Source organism: Chelmon rostratus, chromosome 13 (assembly GCF_017976325.1).
Source record: "Chelmon rostratus isolate fCheRos1 chromosome 13, fCheRos1.pri, whole genome shotgun sequence".
NCBI lineage: Eukaryota > Metazoa > Chordata > Actinopteri > Chaetodontiformes > Chaetodontidae > Chelmon > Chelmon rostratus.
This window is the reverse complement of record NC_055670.1, coordinates 26,009,528-26,031,002: the sequence shown is the minus strand read 5'-3', so window position 1 is coordinate 26,031,002 and position 21,475 is coordinate 26,009,528. Positions and strand designations below refer to the sequence as shown.

At 43.1% G+C, this 21,475-nt stretch overlaps 1 protein-coding gene across 1 annotated transcript in view; it reads right to left on the bottom strand.

Annotated features, from left to right (window-relative positions):
* LOC121616391 (titin-like) overlaps positions 1 to 21,475 on the bottom strand; it is a 210,465-nt gene that overhangs the window by 142,715 nt on the left and 46,275 nt on the right. The window contains exons 37-67 of the mRNA XM_041951134.1: positions 19,937 to 20,215; positions 19,046 to 19,609; positions 18,530 to 18,811; positions 18,155 to 18,433; positions 17,797 to 18,078; positions 17,409 to 17,687; positions 16,816 to 17,103; positions 16,432 to 16,710; positions 16,024 to 16,305; positions 15,361 to 15,639; positions 14,852 to 15,130; positions 14,156 to 14,434; positions 13,769 to 14,056; positions 13,362 to 13,640; positions 12,189 to 12,470; positions 11,519 to 11,797; positions 11,152 to 11,430; positions 10,776 to 11,054; positions 10,404 to 10,691; positions 10,036 to 10,314; positions 9,462 to 9,743; positions 7,636 to 7,914; positions 7,251 to 7,532; positions 6,872 to 7,150; positions 6,262 to 6,549; positions 5,411 to 5,689; positions 3,383 to 3,664; positions 2,874 to 3,152; positions 2,154 to 2,441; positions 1,208 to 1,495; positions 783 to 1,073 (exon numbers count right to left, since the gene is read on the bottom strand). Coding sequence (XP_041807068.1) covers positions 783 to 1,073; positions 1,208 to 1,495; positions 2,154 to 2,441; positions 2,874 to 3,152; positions 3,383 to 3,664; positions 5,411 to 5,689; positions 6,262 to 6,549; positions 6,872 to 7,150; positions 7,251 to 7,532; positions 7,636 to 7,914; positions 9,462 to 9,743; positions 10,036 to 10,314; positions 10,404 to 10,691; positions 10,776 to 11,054; positions 11,152 to 11,430; positions 11,519 to 11,797; positions 12,189 to 12,470; positions 13,362 to 13,640; positions 13,769 to 14,056; positions 14,156 to 14,434; positions 14,852 to 15,130; positions 15,361 to 15,639; positions 16,024 to 16,305; positions 16,432 to 16,710; positions 16,816 to 17,103; positions 17,409 to 17,687; positions 17,797 to 18,078; positions 18,155 to 18,433; positions 18,530 to 18,811; positions 19,046 to 19,609; positions 19,937 to 20,215 — 9,021 coding nt within the window. The remainder of the gene's footprint in view (positions 1 to 782; positions 1,074 to 1,207; positions 1,496 to 2,153; positions 2,442 to 2,873; positions 3,153 to 3,382; positions 3,665 to 5,410; positions 5,690 to 6,261; positions 6,550 to 6,871; positions 7,151 to 7,250; positions 7,533 to 7,635; positions 7,915 to 9,461; positions 9,744 to 10,035; positions 10,315 to 10,403; positions 10,692 to 10,775; positions 11,055 to 11,151; positions 11,431 to 11,518; positions 11,798 to 12,188; positions 12,471 to 13,361; positions 13,641 to 13,768; positions 14,057 to 14,155; positions 14,435 to 14,851; positions 15,131 to 15,360; positions 15,640 to 16,023; positions 16,306 to 16,431; positions 16,711 to 16,815; positions 17,104 to 17,408; positions 17,688 to 17,796; positions 18,079 to 18,154; positions 18,434 to 18,529; positions 18,812 to 19,045; positions 19,610 to 19,936; positions 20,216 to 21,475) is intronic.

Below are 21,475 nucleotides of genomic sequence, written 5' to 3'. Positions count from 1 at the left end.
TCAGGTGGAAACCTCCCTTCAACAGTCTTTCGCCTATTTCGTCCCACTACACCTCAAGGAGGCTAGGCTGTGAACTCCGGGGTCCCAGAGTCACCCCCCCTAGTGCCAGTTCACACTGCTCCTACACAATCCAAACAGCACCGCCATGTTCAACTGACTCAGAGATGCTCCAGGTAGTGGCCAGTACCGATGCTACCATTTAGCTAATACTAATGCTAACCGCTAAGAAGAACAGAACAAGACAATACAGTTCCGATGCTACCATTTAGCTAATGCTAATGCTAAATGCTAACCGCTACCTGCTAATAGGAACAGAAGACAATACAGCTAGATTCAGCTGTACTGTTAATGTTAACTGCTAGCTGCCAATACTAACTGCTAAGATAGGTATCATACTACCACCGCTTTAGCTATCGTTAGCTGCTACAATGCTACAACAGGCCTAGATGCCACATGTAACTGCCGATTGCCGCACTACCATCATCTACCCCTGCCTCTCACCAACTGCACCAATAAAAGCGGGGTGGGAATACAAACCCTGGTTCGGGTAGGGGGTAGAAAAAAGAGGTAGAGTCAAAGATGAAAGTAGGGATGGGATACAGACCCTTGTTCGGGTAGGGGGTAGAAAATTTAGAGGGTGCTGAAGGTGGAGGCCTAAGCCACAGACTAGATTTAACAGCCTCTTCTAACATTTCCTTCGAGAAGCAAGTAAATACATTATTAGCCGCGTATTGAATTGTACTGAACTCCAACATCGTGTAAACTCTGTAAGTCAAACCTACCTGAGATGCCCACAGTGACGTCGCAGGAAGCTCTTCCAGCTTCGTTGGAGGCCTGGCAGGAGTACCTGCCGCTGTCCATCACCTGACTGTTCTTAATGCACAGCACAGCCACATTACTCTTAAAGCTGATGTCGTACTTGTCGGAGCTGTAGATCTCTGAATTTTCTTTGAACCAGCTGACGGACATGGGCTGTGAGCCGGAGACTCTGCCCTCGATCTTCACCAGTTTGCCCTCCATGTCCTCGATCTGCCCCGAGGGCTTTTTGGTGAACACTGGAGGGTTTTTCCGCTCTGAAAACAAGAGAAAAAAGCAACGGTGAGGAGAGGAAGTTTGCTTTTTTCACACAAAGAAACGCCCTCAAAGGGGCCTGAGTGTTAAAGAAGAGGGGGCCGAGATGACATGAGTGTGGCCCAGGTTAAAATACCTTTGACAGTGATATCAGAGGAACAAGAGTCCTTCCCCATGTCATTAGAAGCATGGCAGAAGTATTTCCCCGTGTCGGCTTTATCTGCCTTCAGAATGGTCAGGTGGGGCGTGTTTTCCACACAGCTGATCTTATAATTCCCCCCAGAGCGAATATCTTTATGGTCTTTAGACCATGTGACTTTAATGGGAGCAGAGCCGGTCATGTGACACTCAAGCTCAATGCTGTCACCCACTGTCACCTCCTGTGGTGACAACTTCGTGTCAAAGACCGGAGGGTATCTTGGTTCTGCAGAGTCCACGAAGGAGTGTGAGGAAGATAAGACAACAACAACAAATCTTTAGATGGAAATAGTTGAAAAGTTTGGGCATCAAACAGCTTCAACCTGTCTGATCATTAATGTCTCAGACTCATTAAACACCACCTCTCAGTACCTCTACACACATCACACAGTCTCACGGTACTTTTATTAAACACTGAGTGAGAGTTTCTCAGATTCAAAGCAACACAGAGATACAGATTAGCTCATTTCTAAATTTCTAATTTCTATAAGTTATGGACTGATAATAATCAGTATTTTCTACAACAAAATGATTAAAATCGAGCAGAAGAAGAAACACATTTTGTGAAGGCAAAGAGCAGCATCTGCACATGTTGGATCGTAGTTTTGGTTTGATGGCAGTGATTTTTTTAGGTAACATAATCAGACTGTTACCTAAAAAAATCACTGCCATCAGACCACAACAACAACCTTTCTAACTTTGGTTACTGCTCTCTGTTGTGATGTCTATGAGTCACAGCCCAGAAAAGGCTGAGAAATTCTGTCTCAGTGTCTCCAACTAAACTGTTTGTCTGCTGTAAAGAGACGGATCCTAAAACATAGCTCTGTTCATTTCCTGAAGCACTGAAATCCTCATCATTAAATCAACCCCGCTGCTGTACAGACCTTGCAGAGTGAGCTTGGCTCTGCAGGAGGCCGAGCCCACGCTGTTAGTGGCCACGCAGGTGTACTCCCCAGAATGCCTCATCTGGCCACAGCTGATCTGCAGCGTGGCCGTGTTGTCGTCATACAACATGGAGAACTCGTCTCCCTGCCTCAGAGGCTCGCCGTCTTTCAGCCACGACACCTCGATGGGTGACGAGCCTGCGACACGGCACTCGAACCTGACCGGCTGACCCTCCGTCTGCTGCAGACTGGTGATTTTCTTGGGGAAGGAAGGCGGCGTTTTGGCCTCTGGGGAAGGCAAAGGCACATACAGTAAACCAGCAGCTTATTTGTGGTGTCTTTATTTTTATAAAGCAGACTGAACATTTGAAGTCATGGACCTGTTGACACCTTTAAGAAGCAGCTCAACACTCACCTGCGGAGGCTTGATTTTGCTTTGCTTTCCTTATTATTTTTGTGTTTGTAATGTCTATTTTAGAAAGGTGCTGATGCATATCAACACACTTTACTTCTTATTCTGTAACACTACGCATGAATATATTCACAAAAGATCAGAAATCAATCAACTGATTAGGAAATAAGCAGTTTGTATTTTTGATTGTTACAGTAAAACAGACATTGTTTAAAAGTCAAAAATAACTACATTATTATGAAAAAGCAGACATTTTGGAGACACACCGGTGTATTTGTGGTAGTCTGGAGGGAAAATCAGACGCTCACCTAGCACATTCAGCCTGCAGGTGGAGGAGGCAGAGCCTATCCGGTTCTCTGCCTTGCAGGTGTACTCTCCAATGTCGGCCTTGGTGGCTTTGCTGAGCTTCAGACAGGCGATGCCCTTCGAGTACTCTAACTTGCAGGTGGGGCTGGACCTGACCTTGCCGTCTGCCTTGAACCATGACACCTTGATGTCAGGTGTGCCCGCTACCTGACACTTCAGACACACAGCGTCTCCTGCTGTCACCTCCATGGGCTCCAGGGACTCGACGAAGTACGCTGGCTCTGCAGGCACAAACACAAACTGTTCAAATACGATGCCAATAGAGATCCAGTAACTGAGCTAGGATGGGCTGCAGGTGAGATACATCTACAGTACATGCAGAGACATTCAAAAGGTATCTATCCCTCAAGAGCTGACCTTTTAATCAGTCTCAAGTCTAAACACATTTCAAACCATACAAATATAGGCAGAATCAGTTGAAAGATTATCAGGCAACAAAAGCTGGACTAACCAAGGATGGACACGGCTGCCTCACACGTGTCCTTTCCAGCGTCGTTGGACACTTCGCAGGAATATTTCCCTGCGGCCTCCTTGTCGTCGGTGCTGAGACACTCCAAGATGCAGGAGCTTTCAGTCGTGGTGATGTTGTATTTGTACGAAGCGAAGATCTGCTGACCATCTTTGTACCAGTTCACTGTGATTTTAGGCGTTCCGGTGTAGGTACACTCCAGCGTTAATGGTTTGCCCTTTTCAACTGACACGTCCTTCAGCTTCTTAGAGAAGGCTGCCGGCTCTGAGAGACACAATCAAACACAATGTTTAGTTTACATTAGAATGAGGACATTATCAGAAGAAAAACACAGTCAGAGGAGACAAAACTGAGACAAAACAAAACAGTGTTTGATAAAAGGGTTCGTTTTTTGACTGACAAGAGAAACAAGTCATTGATTCCTTTAAACTGTGATTATCATTCTTATGTTCCAGCTACTGCCAGTGATCAGACCTGATCCAGGACCAGCATACTGTATATGATGGTAATGATGATGATACTCTGCTCTTGAAGAAATCCTGCGTGATCTTTTCATTTTATAGCAGCTTTAATGGAGGTGATCTTTATCTGTCAGACATAATACAAACTTTTTCTTACTTTACAGCTGCACATTTTTTTCACCTTGAAATCTGCCAAGGTGATAGCCCACTACCCCGTGACTCTGGATTTCAAATTTACTGTCCGTAACAAATTCTATGAATGCCTGAGCGAATGAAATGGTCCTGGTTTGAGACGAACACAGGAGTCAGTTGGTTCTCGTCATCATCTTCTCCAACCTTGGAATAATTTCATGAATGAATGTTTGGAATTATTACTTCTTTGCATGCCTAACCCGGCGGGAGAAGAGGTTAAAGTCTGAACAAGATACCTTTCCTCTGCTCTGCTTTCCCCGCCCCATCTTCTCGCTCTGCCAATAGGAAGAGAACCAGGAAGAGGAAGTCTAGATAAGGTGGGGGTGTGGCCAGCTAGAGTCTCTCTTTGGGACCATGTGGCCTGTTCAGGTGAGTTTGTGTTGTAAGATACAGAGTTGGCTTGTTTTTTGATCTTTTTTCCTGTTTTCCTGTTTTGTTTGCTTCTTGAAGGAAATGTTAGAAGAGGCTGTTAAATCTAGTCTGTGGCTTAGGCCTCTACCTTCAGCACCCTCTAAATTTTTGTACCCCCTACCCGAACAAGGGTCTGTATCCAATCCCTACTTTCATCTTTGACTCTACCTCTTCACTTTCTACCCCCTACCCGAACCAGGGTGTGTATTCCCACCCCTCTTTTATTGGTGCAGTTGGTGACAGGCAGGGGTAGATGATGGTAGTGTGGCAATCGGCAGTTACATGTGGCATCTAGGCCTGTGGTAGCATTGTAGCAGCTAACAATAGCTAAAGTGGTGGTAGTATTTTAGCAGTTAGTTAGCAGTTAACATTAACAGTATAGGTGAATCTAGCTTTATTGTCTTCTTCTGTTCCTCTCAGCAGGTAGCGGTTAGCACTTAACATTAGCTAAATGGTAGCATCGGAACTGTATTGTCTTCTTCTGTTCTTCACATGGGGGCGGTTAGCATTAGCATTAGCACCCCAGAGACGTGTTAGGAATCACTGCTCTTTGGCAGGTATAGAGGCAGATTAGGGCTCCAAGGTTCTTCACTGAGAATGAATCCTCTTTGTGAGCACAAGTATCTTGTGTTTAAATTAACTAAAATAGTTTGGATCTACTACATTTCAGCGTGAAATATTGTACATTTGTTTGATAGCTGTAGTTATTATACTGTATATTTTACATATAAAACAGGTAATCCGCTTCTAAAATATGATTCATTTTTGCAGATTAAACTACCCAGCAGTATATAACTACACTGTAACGCATCAGTAAAATTAATGCAATAAATAATATTGTTGCCGCTACTAACATTTGCTCACCCTTTAGCAAGCACATATACCAAGCGTTGTGTTATTTAGTATCAGTACACGCTCCTAATTTTGCAAAAACAGAGAGACTGACCTTTAACGGTGAGATTAACTGGGCTGCTTTCCTTTCCTGCATCATTAATGACCTGACAGGTGTACTCTCCAGCATGAGATCTGTTCACGTTGAATAGCTCCAAAATAACTTGGTTATCCTTCAGGGAGAAATTACAGCCCTGTCCAGCCAGGATCTCCTTTGCTCCTCTGAACCACTTCAGCTTGAGGGGGGCGCTGCCTTTCACCATGGCTGAGAAAGTCACATTGGAGCCTGGCATTGCTTCCACTGGCTGTGGTGGCACCACGAAAGATGGGGGTTCTGGGTACACACATAAAGTAACAGAGATCAAACATGATGCAATCCGATTTAATAAATCTATCTTACTATTTAGAAGAGTAGAAGTACTTCAATCAGGAGCTGAATTTATATTTTCCATTTATTTCATCTGACTTTCACATTACCTGCGTGGTCACTTGAGATCTGAATCAACGGCCAACATGGAAACACAATAACGTGACACAAACCTCAACAAAGCTAACCTTGACTAAGCAAAGACGACTTTAGTTTGACCTTTATGAAGCTGTTGTAACAGTCGGTTTCACCTAAAACCTCAAAGAAAGATTTCACTGGCAAATTGTGTTCTGCCATGAGTTAGCATGTCTGACACCTTCCTAACTGTAATAAACGTTTTCTTGGCAAAACTACAGTCTGCACAGATATAATCCATCATAAATGGCCCTTGAAATAGCCCGGGCTCTTCTGCAATACATTCACATTTAAAGAAAATAACAGATTTAAGAAGTAAATGCAAGCAGCACAGAAACTAATTAAACAACTAATTAATATAAGAAAGTGCAACATGCAGTCGTTCACTGCCTGTAGTTCCTGACCTTTTACAACCAACGAGGCAATGGTTTCACTGGATCCTGCCTTGTTGACAGCTTTACATTTATACATTCCAGAGTCAGACAACTTCAGCGTGGGAACTTTGAGTGTGCAGCTGTTCTCGCTGAAAGAAATCTCATAGTTCGGTCCACTCTGTATCTCCTCCTCATCATGGTACCATGAGATGGTGAAAGGTGGGGAGCCCGACACTTTGCACTCCATCTCTCCAGCTTGTCCAACTACTGTATTGCAATCCTTTAACTTCCTTGAAAATGTTGGAGGTATGATCTTATCTGTTAGGAAGGGAAACAAGGAGTTAGTAATTCATCAGGACAAATACAAATGCAATACTCTTATTAATAGGGCTGGATATGAAACCTGGTACAAACCAAGAAGACAAAATTTAACATTTGAGAACTTTGGCTTCTGTTTTTACATGTAAAAAAAAAGTATTTGACGAAAATCATGTTGATATTTTTAAAAGTAAGGTATGAAAAAAGGTATCGACAATCATTTTGGTATTGTTACCTAATATCCAGTATCATACTGGTACTAACTTGGAATTGTTCAAACAATACCCAGCCCTAATCATCAAAGTAGGAAGAGGACACCAACCTAAGACAGTGAGATTAATTTTACTCAGGTCCTTCCCAACCTCGTTCATAACTTCAAACGTATATTCTCCAGAGTCCATTTTCTCAGCAGAGAGCACATTCAGGCTAGAAATCATCCGAGAAAATGAGATTTTGTATTTCCTCCCAGAGGCCAGCTCAACACCGTCCTTGAACCACTTCGGTGTGAGTTCTGGGGTTCCACACACTTTGACTTCGAGGGCGGCAATGTCGCCTGCTGTCACACTCAGAGCATCAGGCTTATCCACTATCTTAGCAGGTTCTGGAATCAACAGAGAAGGAGCAGAACATGTTTTTAATCAAACCTGCAAGGGAAGGATGAATAAAATGCATGAGACAGAGAGAATTATATGGTTACAAACCTAGAACAGTCAAGTTAGCGAAACACTCCACACTCCCAGCATCATTTCTGAGTTGGCAAGTGTATTTGCCTGCTGTGGTTGCATCAGCCTTAAAGACTTTAAGAGCGACCTGGTTGTTCTCAAAGGTGATTTTCCTGTTGTCACCGTCCCTGAGAATGTGATCCTTGTCTTGAACCCAGGACACAGTAATGGGTTCAGAGCCTTTAACAGTGGCCACAAGGGTCACCTCCTCTCCCAGTATCACTGTCATGTTTGACAGTCTCTTCACAAACGATGGTGGCTCTGAAGAGAGGAGAAAAACAGCGCAAAAAGGGAAAGTCAGCAAGGTGACAAGGTAATCTAATACTTATGATTTTCATTTGAGACCATCGCAATTTCTACTGACCTCTGAGTTTAACGGAAGTCTGGCAGGTGTCACTTCCTACACTGTTTGACACTTTGCACTCGTATTCGCCGGCATCCGAGGCCTCTATCCCAATGACATGCAGCGTAGCTGAGCTGCCCTCGCTCACCATCTTATACTTCCTGCTCTCCATCAGAGGTTTCCTGTCTTTGAACCAGGTGATCTGGAACGGAGCTGTACCACTCATCTCGCAGTACAGACTCACGTCCTTACCCTTCAGCCCTTCGATGGGCTGAGGTACTTTGACAAAAGACGGGGGGTCTACAAAAAGATCAGGAAACTGTTATAGAGGAATGCATGGGAAAAGAATCCATGACGAAATCTTAAAGCTGAAACCCGTAACATTTTATGAGTCGTCACGCTCTGCAGCGGCACAAAGCCCACAGCTGAGGTGGTGGAGAAGTCAAGGAAGTTTGCTGGAACCACAGGTGAGGTGGTGGAACAAAAGATGGCAGGGCTGAGAAGCTGAGTTTGTGCAGCTAGAGCCCACACAGTGTCATTTTTGTGAATTTAAACTACAGATAAGATAGCATAGTAATTTAAGTTTGCGAAATTACGGCCAATGAAATCTTAATTCGCTGTGGGAAGTTATTAGAACTACGGCAATGATGGCTGAGTTTCCAGATGGTGGACTTGTGAGTGTTTGATGGACGTAACATGATTTATACATCTAACATGACAGATGTGGAAGATGTAACTGGCTGAAATGTCTGGGTTGTTGTAGGAATTTGTTACAGCAAAAATTGCAAGGTCATGAAAGTGCACTGAGATGAGTTGAGATGAGGGAGCCTGGATGTTTATCAAAGTATTTTGGAACTACACTCCTTAGGACGGACTGCCGGATGTTTTATGGACCTACAGCTAACATGGCGGAGTTGTGGGAAATTGCTGGAACTACAGTTAAGATGGCAAAGCCGTGGCAGCGCATGGAGATGGCAGAGTTGTCGTGAAAGCTTGTTGGAACTTAAGTAAAGGCTGCTGAGTTGTAAATATCTGTTGAAACTACAGCTAAGATGGCATCATTGATGTGGAACTGGTTGGAACTACAAGTAAGACTTGATCGTTATTAAGATATAAAATATACAATTTATAAAATATAAGTATTTTGAGGTTGAGTCGATATCACAATGGACACATCTAGCATGACAAATGTGGAAGGTTGTACCTTTGGCTGAAATGTCTGGGTTGTTGTGGGAATTTGTTGGACCTACAGCTAACATGGCAGAATTGTGGGAATTTGTTGGAACTAGAGTTCAGATGGCAGAGCTGTGGAGGCACACTGAGATTTGCTAAATTGTTGTGGAAGGAAGCAGACTTTTTTGTTTGTTGGATTTGTAATGTCTACAGCTAGAATGGTAGAACTTTTGGATGTTGGATATTGGCGCTACAGTCTAGATGGAGTCATGAAACTACAGCTGAGACGGCAAAGTTGTTGTGGCAGGATGATGGAAACACAGCTAAAAGAAGACTTGTGAAATTTGTTGGAAATGGCTGTTGTGTTGTGGATGACTGTGTTTGCAGTAGGTTGTTATTTGCAAAAAAAAAGGGGCAACCCGACAAACTGCCGAACATTCTCAGCCGCAGAAAAAAAGGAGGATGTTGAAGAGAAGCTGCTGACCTGGACATTTGACAATACTCCACCATATCGGATGGCTTTATAAAGGACTTATAAAAATGTTCGGTATTCCAGCTTTAAGCAATACAACAAAACTTGGACTGAAACCCCAACAACACACTGAACAGCCAGTGCATCAGGAAGTCAGACCATGAATAACAAATGATAATTAGGAAGTCAGTGAGAGGCTGACCTTTAATAGTAAGTGTGGTGCTGCAGCTGACACTGCCAGCATCATTCTGAGCTTCACAGGTGTAAACTCCATCATCATCAAAGCTGGTGGAAAGCAGTTCCAGGACTGCTACTGAGTCAACAAATGATGTCCTGTAGTTGCCCCCATCCATGACCTTGGTGTCGTGTTTGTACCAGGTCACTTTCAAAGGGGCTGTGCCGCTGACTTTGCACTCCAGTCGGAGTGACTCACCCTGCTTCATAAACTTAGTGGCAGGGAGTTTCAGCATAAACTCAGGTGGTTCTGGAAAGCCAAAACACAAACACGTTAGCTGCCGAAAGCATGCAAGGACATGTAAGATAGATGTTATGACACTTGGCAGGTGAGCACATGAGATGAGCTGACAATGATGGGTTAGCAGCAGAGGCAGGATGGACGAGGAAATGCAGGATTAGAAGCTGCAGCGGTATAAAAGCCTTACACAATAACAATGAAAGGGCAAAGCTGGTAAAATGAGAGCGTATCGCTAGCCGGTAATGCAGATGTGAGATGGATACAGCCACGCAAGAGTCGATTTAAAAGATGGAAATCCAACCTTTGACCGTCAAGTCTGCACTACAGCGTACAGAGCCGGCATCATTGCTGACTTGGCAAGAATAAACTCCGCTCTGGGTGACACCCACTGAATAGAGCTCTAAGAAGCAAGACAGCCCGTCCAGCCCTGTGAAACAAGTGGGCCCAGTCATGAGCTCTATGTCCTCCTTGAACCATTTGACCATGAAGGGAGGTGTTCCCTTAAATGTGCCTTTGAAGCGAACAGTAGCATTGGGCAGAGCCACTTGGGACTCAGGCAATGTCACAAAGCTGGGAGGTTCTGAAGAGAACAAGACGTACCAGGTTAAAGAGGTACTCACCTTTAGTTCAGGGTTACAAAACCAATCATGTTGGAGAACACTTCCTAACCTTTAACCATGAGGGATCCGCTGCTTTCACAACTTCCTGCTGCATTGGTCAGTTTGCAAGAGTAGGATCCTGCGTCAGATGTCTCTAGCTGTTCAATCTCCACAGACACAGAATTGTCCTGCTGAATGAGTTTGTGTTTTACTCCACTAGAGATTTTGGTCCCGTCTTTCTGCCATTCCACAGAGATGGGGAGGGAACCAGATATTTTGCAACATATCTGGACAAAGGAGCCCAATATCTCTTGCATGTCTACCAGGGGCTTGATGAAGCTTGGGGCAATTACTTGTTCTGTTACCAAAAGAATAACAAGAAAGCAGTAAGACTTTGCTCAACATGTCACATGTACCACGAGAGATGTGTTTTCACACCAACCTAGTACGATCACTTTGACTCTGCAGGTACAGCCACTGATGTGGTTTGCCACCTCAAAGACATACTCTCCTTCGTCCTCTCTCTGGGCAGACTGAATCTTGAGGCTGCTGATATTGTTCTCAAACATCAGCTTGTGCTGCCTGATGGACTGAAGCTCCCTGCCATCTTTCATCCATTTCACTTTGAGCTCAGGGGAGCCTGTTACCTTACAGTCCAGACTGACTGGATCTCCGACGGTAACCTTTATCACCTCAGGTTTCTCTGTGATCTGAGGAGGCTCTAAAATGCAAAACAAAGTCAACAATTCAAAAAACCTTCTAACCACGTTAGGACCATCCCAAGATAGATAGCTATGATTAGTTAAGCGTGGGTATACCTTGCACTGTGAGGACAGCAAAGCACTTATCCTGCCCAGCCTCGTTAACCACCTGGCAGGTGTATTTCCCACTGTGTGTTGCCTCACAGGCAGGAATCCTGAGAGTTGCCACATTGTTCTCAAATGTTCTCTCAATCTTTGTATCCTCCAAAATCCAGTTCTCATCTTTTTGCCATTGTACAGAGAGAGTGGGAGAACCCACCACAACACACTGAAACTCTGCCATTTTACCCAGAACAGTGGCAGCATCCTCAATCCTCTTGCTAAATGTTGGTGGTTCTGTTAGAGAAAACCAATGACATATTAAATAGTCAGATATTACCTCAAAAGATAAAAAATGTGGATTTGTCATACTGATTAGACCAACCTTTGAGGTTTAGTGTAGTCTTACAAGTACAGCTTCCCACCTCGTTAGCAACAGTACACTGGTATTCACCAACATCTACAGCATCAAATTTGTGCACCTCTAGACCCACAGTGTCATTCAACTGTGACAAGCCATGTTTTGCGCTGGGCTTGAGCTCCTTTCCGTCTTTGTGCCATATTATCTCAAACGGACCAGTCCCAGCAACCTGACACTCAAGGCAGACACTGGAGCCCTTCACAACATCAGCTGGAGCCAGCTCTCTTATGAATGATGGCGGTTCTGAGATGAGAAAAAGCAAACTGTCACCGACGTTTTTCTCAAGGGTTTTCTAAATATTTTACGCCACAGACATCAGTATCAGCATTTTCTGTAATTTGGCAGCAAAGTTTCCAAAGAAAATGTTTCTTGCTGGATTGAGACAGAATTTGAACTGTTCCAAGTTTCACTAAGCAATCTGTTGAAAGTTTAACTCTCTTAAATAGCAGCTGATCTGATTTAGGAACCAAACATTAAAACTCTCAGATGAAATCAATGGGGATACATTTTTTTAAGCAGTATGACACACAATCTAGGAAAGGTGGCCTCTTCGGCATTTGGGAAACTACTGCCTCCAATCCTGTATTCTTAAAACTCTTGCACAATGAGCATTGTGTCTTCTGACACAACTAACCTTTGACCTTGAGCTCCATGCTGCAGCTTTCACTGCCAGCCTCATTACGAGCCTCGCAGTAATAAAGCCCACTGTCTTTGGTATCGGCCCCACAGACTTCCAGAGTGGCCACAGAGTTAAAAAAGGCCATCTTGTACCGATCACTTGGGCTGATCTCAGAGCCTTCCCTGAACCAGTAGATGTCTATTTCAGGTGTGCCAGTCACCTGGCACTCAAACACTTTATTCTGACCAGGGCGGACCACGGACATGCGGGCTGGGGTCCGTGTGAATTTAGGAGGCTCTAAGAAACAAAACGATAGATGTAACCATTACACAGACAGGAAAACTTAATGTTGACAACAAGTGTGTTTTCATCCAAATGTTGCTCAAAATATAAACAAGTCAGTGCGATTCCATCAGTTGTTTTGTTAATATCCAGAGGAGGCCAAACAAGATGATATATTATTAAAAGAAAGCCTATATTTGTTATGTAACAACACATTTCACTGCTGCCTCCAAAGCTTATATGGCATTTATTTACTGCTGTTTATATATGTGATAATTTTGTCAATTTCTTTTTAAGTTTTTGATGTGACAGTCTGAAATGATGTCCATCAATCACAGAAATTTGCTTATTTGCCTTTAGTGCATTTTCTCTTCGACTGACTTTTACAGTTCAGCAAAGTGCAAAACCATTTTTGCAATATTTAGCTTTTGTGGAGTTCCTTCCTAAATTCTTCCTGTCATGGAGTTGTCCTGATTACAAAGAGGCTCTCCAAAAACAGAGCTGCAAAGGCACATGATAGATGTATAAAAAGCAGAGGGAAAGGCATGGGACCTCTTTTTCTTCTTCTTGTATTGCTAAAGTGCAGATTCCTCATCTTAATATTGCACTATTGCACTTTCCTTTGTCCCCCACTGCTCGTCTTTTTTCTTGTGCCATTTACAAGTGGATTGGGCCCTTGATGGTGAGCGCAGTGGGAGAGTGGAAAGTGCTATACAGTCATTTCAGACAGCACAGTTTTGAATGAAAACACTATTAAGTTGGAAATGGAAATTAAATCAAAAATAAGAGTGCAAGGGTCAGTGCGAAGAGAAAGGAGAAAACTAATTAAATTCCAAATTTAAAATCCATAAGAACAGTTGGATGGAGACATACTTTTCAACTCAGTATCACATAAAGAATGATAACCTTTGACAAAGAGTGTTGCTTGGCATGAAGCGGAGCCAACATCATTCTGTATTTCACAGACATAGTCCCCAGAGTCCAGAGTTTTGGCAAAGAAGAGCTCCAGCGAGCTTGAGGTGTTGTCTTTGATCACAGAGCAGTCGGCACTGGATAAAATCTCTTTCTTGTTTTTAAACCATTTGATGTTCAGTGGCGGCGTGCCAGAGACCAGTATGTTAAACTGGACCTTCGAGCCAGGCAAAACATTCATGGATTCAGGCTTTTCAAGTATGCATGGTGGTTCTGGAAAAGAAAACTTAATTAATGCTGGTTAAAGCTGCACCTATGGAAAAAACGTTTTAGTTGTGCAGCTATATAATTAGACACGTCTACCGACTGATGAATACTACAAAAACAAACTGTGTGCAAACCTTTAACAAACAAGATCCCAGAACACTGGACAGTTCCTGCTTTGTTTTTGGCAATGCAGGTGTAGCTGCCACTATCTTTACTATCAAGATTAGAGATTTCCAGAAACGCAACATTCTCAAAGAATGTGCATTTGCGTTTCTCATCAGTCTGGATCTCTTTCTCGTCTTTGTACCATTGTATGGTTATCGGCAGGGAGCCAGATACAAGACACTCCAGATGAGCAAATGATCCTTTGATACCTTCCGTCTGCTTCAGTTTTCTTGTAAAAGATGGTGGAATTATTTGATCTAACATACATAGAAGAAAAAAAGAAGTGAGAAGCACCATTCTAAATAAAATGCAATTAGGCAACATTAATTTTAAATTCTAGGATACAAAGAACTGACCGAGAATAGTGAGAGTGGCATCGCAAGAACTTTGGCCAACATCATTTGACACCTCAAAGGTGTATTCACCGCCATCGGTTTTGTCAGTTTTCATAATCTTCAGCACAGAGCTGGTGTCTGTGCCATGTACTTTATATCTCTGGCCTGAGGTCAGCTCCTTGCCGGCCTTTAGCCATCTGGCCTTCAGTGGTTTTGTGCCTGAGAATCTGGCCTCCAGTGTGGCTGGATCCCCCTGAGTCACACTGATAGACTTGGCCTCCTCTGTAACCTTAGCTGGCTCTGGGACATCAAATAGAACAGTAAAGAAAGTTAAATCTGGTTTCCTCAACAGTCAAAGGACCAACAAGTGAAGTCAATAAAAGACTAAAAATTCTAAAGATCCCCTTGGTCCTATGTTTGTGCTGAGGTGGTCATGAGTCAATGGTAAATCATCATCAGGGGACCAATGAAAAACTCTCTGCAGGATGTGGATAAAAGAGGCCAAGAAGCCTCTATAATCACTACATGTAGGTTTTAGGACACACATTTAAGTTACATGGCGCTGTTTGGCAGTGGAATATCACAATGCTTAAACTCTGGGAACTCATTAACTCCGGAACTTGTGTGAATATTCAGAATGTGTGAGTTGATAAGGATTGCCTGAATTCTGCATTGGAAAGATGCAAATTATGCCAGCTCTTGAGCATCTTAACTAACCTTTGACTGTCAGCACAGCAGAGCATGTCTGGCTCCCAGCCTGATTCTGGGCCTGGCACGAGTATTTGCCACCATGTTTGCTCTGTAAATTGGTGATGTGCAGCAGAGCAGTCTGGTTCTCATATGTAATCTGAATGTGTTCAGCCTCTTTGAGTTCGTGGTTGTCTTTCATCCAGGAAACAATCATCGGCTCTGAACCCTTCAGAATGCACTGTAGAGTAACCTCGCTGGCCACCAAGGAACTGAGGTTAGACAGCTTTTGCACGAATGATGGTGGTTCTACAAAGAAAATTTTGTTATGAATATTATTGTTGTCACTACAAAGCAATAGCCTTGCAAAGTAAGAAAAAACACAAAATCAATAAATTCTGCATTGTGTACTCCATATAAAATTAAGCCCTGCTCAGCAGATGCATTTCTATCGTCAAAATGACGTCATGAAGCCGACTGTTCGAGTTTCAGACAAATCTACCAACTTTCTGGAGCAGACACCCGGGTTTTTCACCAACCTTTTAGCGTTACTTGACAATCACAAGAGGCCCTCCCGACTTCATTCTCAACAGTACACTGGTACAAACCGACGTCTCCTGCCTCTACCGCCAGCACCTGCAGGGCTATCAGCTCGTCTTTAACAGTGATCCTGTGTCTTTTGTCATTCCTAATCAGTTTTGCGTTTTTATAAAAAGACACATTGAAAGGGGCAGAACCAGAGACTTGACCCTCCAGCATCATCTCAGAACCTTTCACCACATCTTTGGGCTCCAAGCTACGCACAAACAATGGCGGCTCTAGAAGAAAAACAACAAATGTGTCAGCGCACTGCACTGGACTAAGTATGACATGATGATGCAAAGTCAAAAAAATCTAAATTCAAGATGCCACTGGAGTTTTATGTAGTTGAAGATTGTATTTCTGAATGACTTCGTCAGCTATAATGACGAGGCAAGACATCCTCAGTGTTTACCCTGTGGAGAGCCCGTGCCTCATTTTAGCCACAGTCTAACCAGGTATTCTTAAGTATGCCCTAATCTCGGGTGGGGCTTGGTCTCTTGACAGGATAAAAGCTGATGATTTTGTCATTTGAACTAAAGAAAAGCTTTCAATGTTACCATTGAACATTTGAGGAAAATAAACCACCGAAAACTGAAGGTAATGTTACAAACTAAACCAACCTTTGACTGTAACTGCACTGCTGCAGCGGTCACTTCCAGCCTCGCTGGATGCCACACAGACATAATCCCCACAATCCTTTACGGTACAGTTGACTATTTCCAGAGATGCCACTAAGTCAGCCAAGGCCATTGTGTATTTAGGACTGGAGCTGATCTCCATTTCATCTTTGAACCACTTAAAACTGATGACTGGACTGCCTGTCACTTTGCACTCCAGCCTGGTGGAGTCACCGCTGGTGATGAGCTTGGCTGCTTCCAGCTTCCTCACAAACACAGGAGGTTCTGAGAGAAGAGGTTAACATTTATTGTCAGACAGGAGCATATCGTTAGTATCAAAAGAGATACTGATGTCACTGAAGAAAGTCAAGACATTTTTATGCAGCTGCACATGATACTGAAGAAAGGCACCTTTCACAAAGAGGGCAGCGTTGCAATCCACCTTCCCAGCATCATTGGATACTTGGCACGTGTATTTAGCGGAGTCACTGGGTTTCACAGAGTGAAGCTCCAAAGAACTTGAAGAGGAATCTTTCTTTATGAAACATGTTCCTCCAGTTATAATCTCTTTGTCCTCTCTGAACCACTTAACAGCTAAAGGAGCTGTTCCAGTGAAGGCTGCTCTGAAGGAAACAGTGGTTCCTGGTATAACATCCTGGTTGTCTGGTTTCGCTGTGAACGCTGGGGGCTCTGCAGGCCATAAACAAAACAAAGTTTGCATTTCATGTTAGCATGAAATCATTAAAGGGTTGTACAAAACAAACAGAAGAAGAACATGAGCCAAGCAGCCATAACCTTTGACATAGAGGGTGCCGCTGGTTTCTTTAAAGCCTGCTGAATTGGTGGCTCTGCATTTGTAAACCCCAGAGTCGGCCTTCTCCAGCCGAATAATTTGCAGTGTAGCAGAGGTGTCTTTGAATTCAGGCTGGAATTTGGATCCAGGTGCAATTTCCTGATCATCTTTGAACCAAGCTATGGTCATGGGCTGGGACCCTGACACCTTACAATCCATGGAGACATCATTACCAATGTTACCATCAACTCTTTTCAGGGACTTGGTGAAAGTTGGAGGCATTATCCGATCTGGTTGTTGAAGAAAAAACATCTGAGGCATTAACACAGTTTCAGCTGTTTTTGAAAAGGTTCACTTCACACACACTTTCATTCACAATTAAGAGTACTGCGATGTTAAAGTGAGAAGACTTTAGCTGAAAGTATGTCCCAAAATGTGTGAATGTAATGTGTCGGAGTTTGTTTCCGTCTAATACACATAATAACAACAATAGATCTGGGAGAAGAAGTTGTTGGTAACTACGACTTGTCATTCATAATTTATAAAACAGCTAAATCATTATCAAATGTTGAAGAAGCAGAAGCTAGCAGCTAACCTAAGACAGTGACTGAGCACGTGCACTGGTCTTTCCCAACTTTATTCGACACCTCCATCTTGTACTCTGAAGTGTCTCCTTTTTCTGCCGTAAGAATCTTCATGGTGGCAGTACGGTCCTTCAGAGTCATCTTGTATTTACGACCACTGATCATCTCCTTCCCATCTTTAAACCACTTCACTTTGAGGTCTGGGCTTCCAGAAATTGTGCACTCCAATGTGGCTGAATCCCCTGCAGTCACACTAATTGACTCTGCAGGTTCTACAATTCTGGCAGGTTCTGGGATACAAAGAGACTCATTAGTAATCAAGATATAAGAGTTTAGACACAAGAACCTATAGAATGTGACATAGGAGCTGAAACAAGTCCATCAAGGATGTCATCTGACCTTGAACAGTCAAGGTAGCCTCACATTTTTGTTGACCAGCATCGTTCTCAGCTTGGCACGAATATTTGCCACCATGGCTGATGGCTACCGTTGTTATCAACAAGCAAGCAACATTGTTCTCAAACACCATCTTGATATCTGGATGATCATCTCTCAGTATTTCAGAGTCTTTCATCCATTTAACAGTGATGGGAGGCGAGCCCTTAATGGTTCCCTGTAGTTTCACCGTATTTCCCAAAACTGCAGTAGCACTCTCAACCCTCTTTGCGAAAGTTGGTGGCTCTACAAAAACACATTAGAAGTTAAAAACTGATCTTGAAGCACAAAATTTCATGCAATTTTATTACAGTTTACTAACCTTTAAGTTTAGCAAGGGCCTTAGTGGTGACTTTCCCCACGTCATTAGATATGACACACTGATAATCCCCAACATCTGCACTTTCAAAGGTCTGGATCTCCAGCCTTGACAAGGAATCTTGGGAGATTATTTTATATTTCTGATCACTGGTAATGGCTTTCTTATTTTTCAACCAGCTGATTTCAAAAGGAGCTGTTCCTGTGATCTCACACTCCAGTTGTGCTGCTGCTCCCTTCACTGCCTCTAGTGTCTGCAGTTCTTTTCTAATGGATGGTGGCTCTGGGTGTCAAAAGGGCAAGTAAAGTGCATGCAGTTAATACCAACAGCTATCTTATTAGAACAGTGACTGTAAAGTAAATTCAACATTTAACAAACCTTTAACAGCTACAAGGCTGTTGCAGCTCTCGCTGCCAGCATTATTTGAAACCTCACAGGTGTAACTCCCACTGTCTGTGACCAGAAGGTTCATAATCTCCAAAGTGGCAACTCCATTTTTGAATGAGATTTTATATTTCTCTCCATCACTAAGCTCTCTCTCATTCCAGAACCACTGAATGCGAAGTTCGGGTGATCCTTTAACGTTGCACTGTAAGCGTGCAGCTATACCTTGTTTCCATGTAATTTTAGGTTCCATTTTCTTGACAAAGGCAGGGGGCTCTGGAAGGAGTTTTTAGATGAAAAACACCAAGAACATCAAAAGAAAGACAGAAAAAAAATAACCAAGACAGAAAAAGACTGAAAAAGAAATGCAAAAGAACACGGTAGCAGTGCACAGTGTTAGCAACAGCTTGCGGTTGGCTGAAAACAGTCGTCAGCAATAATTCACTAGCTCATTTGAAGAGATATACGTTTCCATCAAAGCTAATGGAAAGATCATCTTTAAGATCTTACCTTGAACTGTTACCACAGCCTCACAGGATGAGCTCCCAGCCTCATTTGTGGCTGTGCAAACATATTTCCCTGAGTCCTTTAATTTGGACTTAGGTATCTCAACAGCAGCCACCTTGTCCTCAAAGGACAGTTTACACTCCATGCTCTGGTGGACTTTTTTGCCATCCCTGGTCCAGGTGATGGTCACACCAGTATCCTCATCCACCTGGCACTCCAGCCTCAGCGGGTCATTGACAGCAGCTGACGCTGGCTCAATGGTCTTAACAAAGCTAGGCTTGTTGATAACCTTGAGCTCTGTGGTAAAGGTAGCAGTGCCGACACTGTTGGAGGCCTTGCACAGGTACACTCCCTGGTCAGTCAGCTCAAGGGTTTTAATGTGAAGGGAATACTTGCCCTTTTCACATTTCATGAAATAGTTCCCTTCAGAGGAGATGGCTATGTTGTCCTTGTGCCAGACAACATCCATGGGTGAAGATCCAGTGAGTGAGCACTGGAACACAGCTTGTTTTCCCACATATAAAGTCATTGGGTCTGGTTTTGATACAAATACCGGTGGGTACATTTCTATGGAGAGCAGGTAGAACATATGAAAAAAAAAATTGAATAAATTTTAAGAAGTGGAAGAATATACCAACATGAAAAATAAACAAGCTATGCAATCTCAACTTGATCGAAAGATGACAAAATTTGAGCCTCATCGTTACTGTGTCTTGCCAAATGTGACACAAATCATCACTTCCACACTGCACCATGATGATTCAGTGTAAAACACAATGCAAATATGTATATAATTCTCTCTCTCTCAAACACACACATATGTAAAATGATTTACATATGCACATATAATACATATATTAACACAATTTAAAAAAGGTCCCACTGAGGTCTTACCAGTGACAATGAGTGAGGCAGTGCAGCTGTCAGTACCATGCTGATTTGAAGCCTTGCAGGTGTATTCACTGCTGTCAGCTTTGACCGGGTTCAGGAGCTCCAGGGATGAAGTGGTCTGGCGGCTGAGGATCCTATACTTCTCGCTCTGTTTGATCTCAATGCCAGACTTGTACCATTTGAAGGTCACACTTGGAGCATCCTCAATTTCACATTCAAACTTGGCGTGGCTGCCGACGTTTATCTCCAGAGGTAGGATTTTCTGCCTAAAGACGGGTGGCACTGAGGCACATGCAGACAAATTAAAAGATAAATGTTAGTAAAGGGATCTATGCAACTCTTGTAAAAAACTGAAAGATCAGAAACAAGAATGGTGGAATGTACAACAATGGTGGAAGGCAATTCAGGAGTGACTGTAAAGAAGAAAAATAGCCAGAACATTAGCCCCATGGTTTCACAAAAAAACTGCCAGAAAGAAGACACTATCGTTGAACATGATTCTCATGGGGCTAGGGTTCAGGCTAAAAGAAGGAGAAACAAAGTTTATGAAAGATGAGGTAATGTCAAGTTGAATCCTTGAAAGCATGCAGAGACATTTGAGATGTGGAGAGAATGGACCTAAAGGAATGTGACAAACCATGAGTTCAAAACAAAGAAACCTGTTGCTACTGACATGCCAAAGTGGCCATGGAAATGCATGAAAGTTGCCTGAAGGCCAGGATAATGACAACCATTATGGCAAGATGCTTATCGAGTACAGAGCGGAAGGCTAAACTTGCATGACTGTGACATTATGGTCACTATGGTAATTACTGATGATACAATGGTGCGGAACAAACAAGACATGGTGAGTTAGTACCATCCAGTGCCCTGATAAGGTTGCTCATGCCGAGCTGTGAAATGAATATGAGACCATAGTGACAAATGCATAATTTCATGTAAGGACGAAGGTCTTGAATGAACCAACTAACGTGAATGATTAGTCCCTCTAAGAGAAAATGGGTGAATGAATGAATGATAGATTGATTTTTCCTATTATCAAACCTCTTGAGACCACAGTGAGCGTTGAAGATGTTGTAGTCCTGCCGGCTTCATTCTCAGCCTCACAAACATATTCTCCTTGATGCCTCTCCTTGACAACTTTGTTGATAACCAATGTGTATGTGTCGTGGTCTTTGGAACACTTGAACTCTTTTCCAGATTTCACCAATTGCCCATTGAAAAACCAGTTTACCTTTGTGACATACTTAATGGTGGTGCTAAAGGTTACTTTACTATCTTCTTCGATGGATAAGTCAGTGAGGGAGGTGACTATTACAGGGTATTCTCTCTGTTCTGGCCTGGATAGTGTGATTTCCTCTTTAAAAATCTCCTCCTTGTGCTCCTTCTGGACACTGACATCCACCACCTGTTCAGTGGGGATGGTGGTGGGAGGTAAGGCAGTGGTAACAACAGCTGCCCCTACGTCTTTCTCCCTGCTTTCCACTGTTACTGACCTCACCTCCTGCCTTGACACCTGGACTGACTGCTCAAAAGTCATGT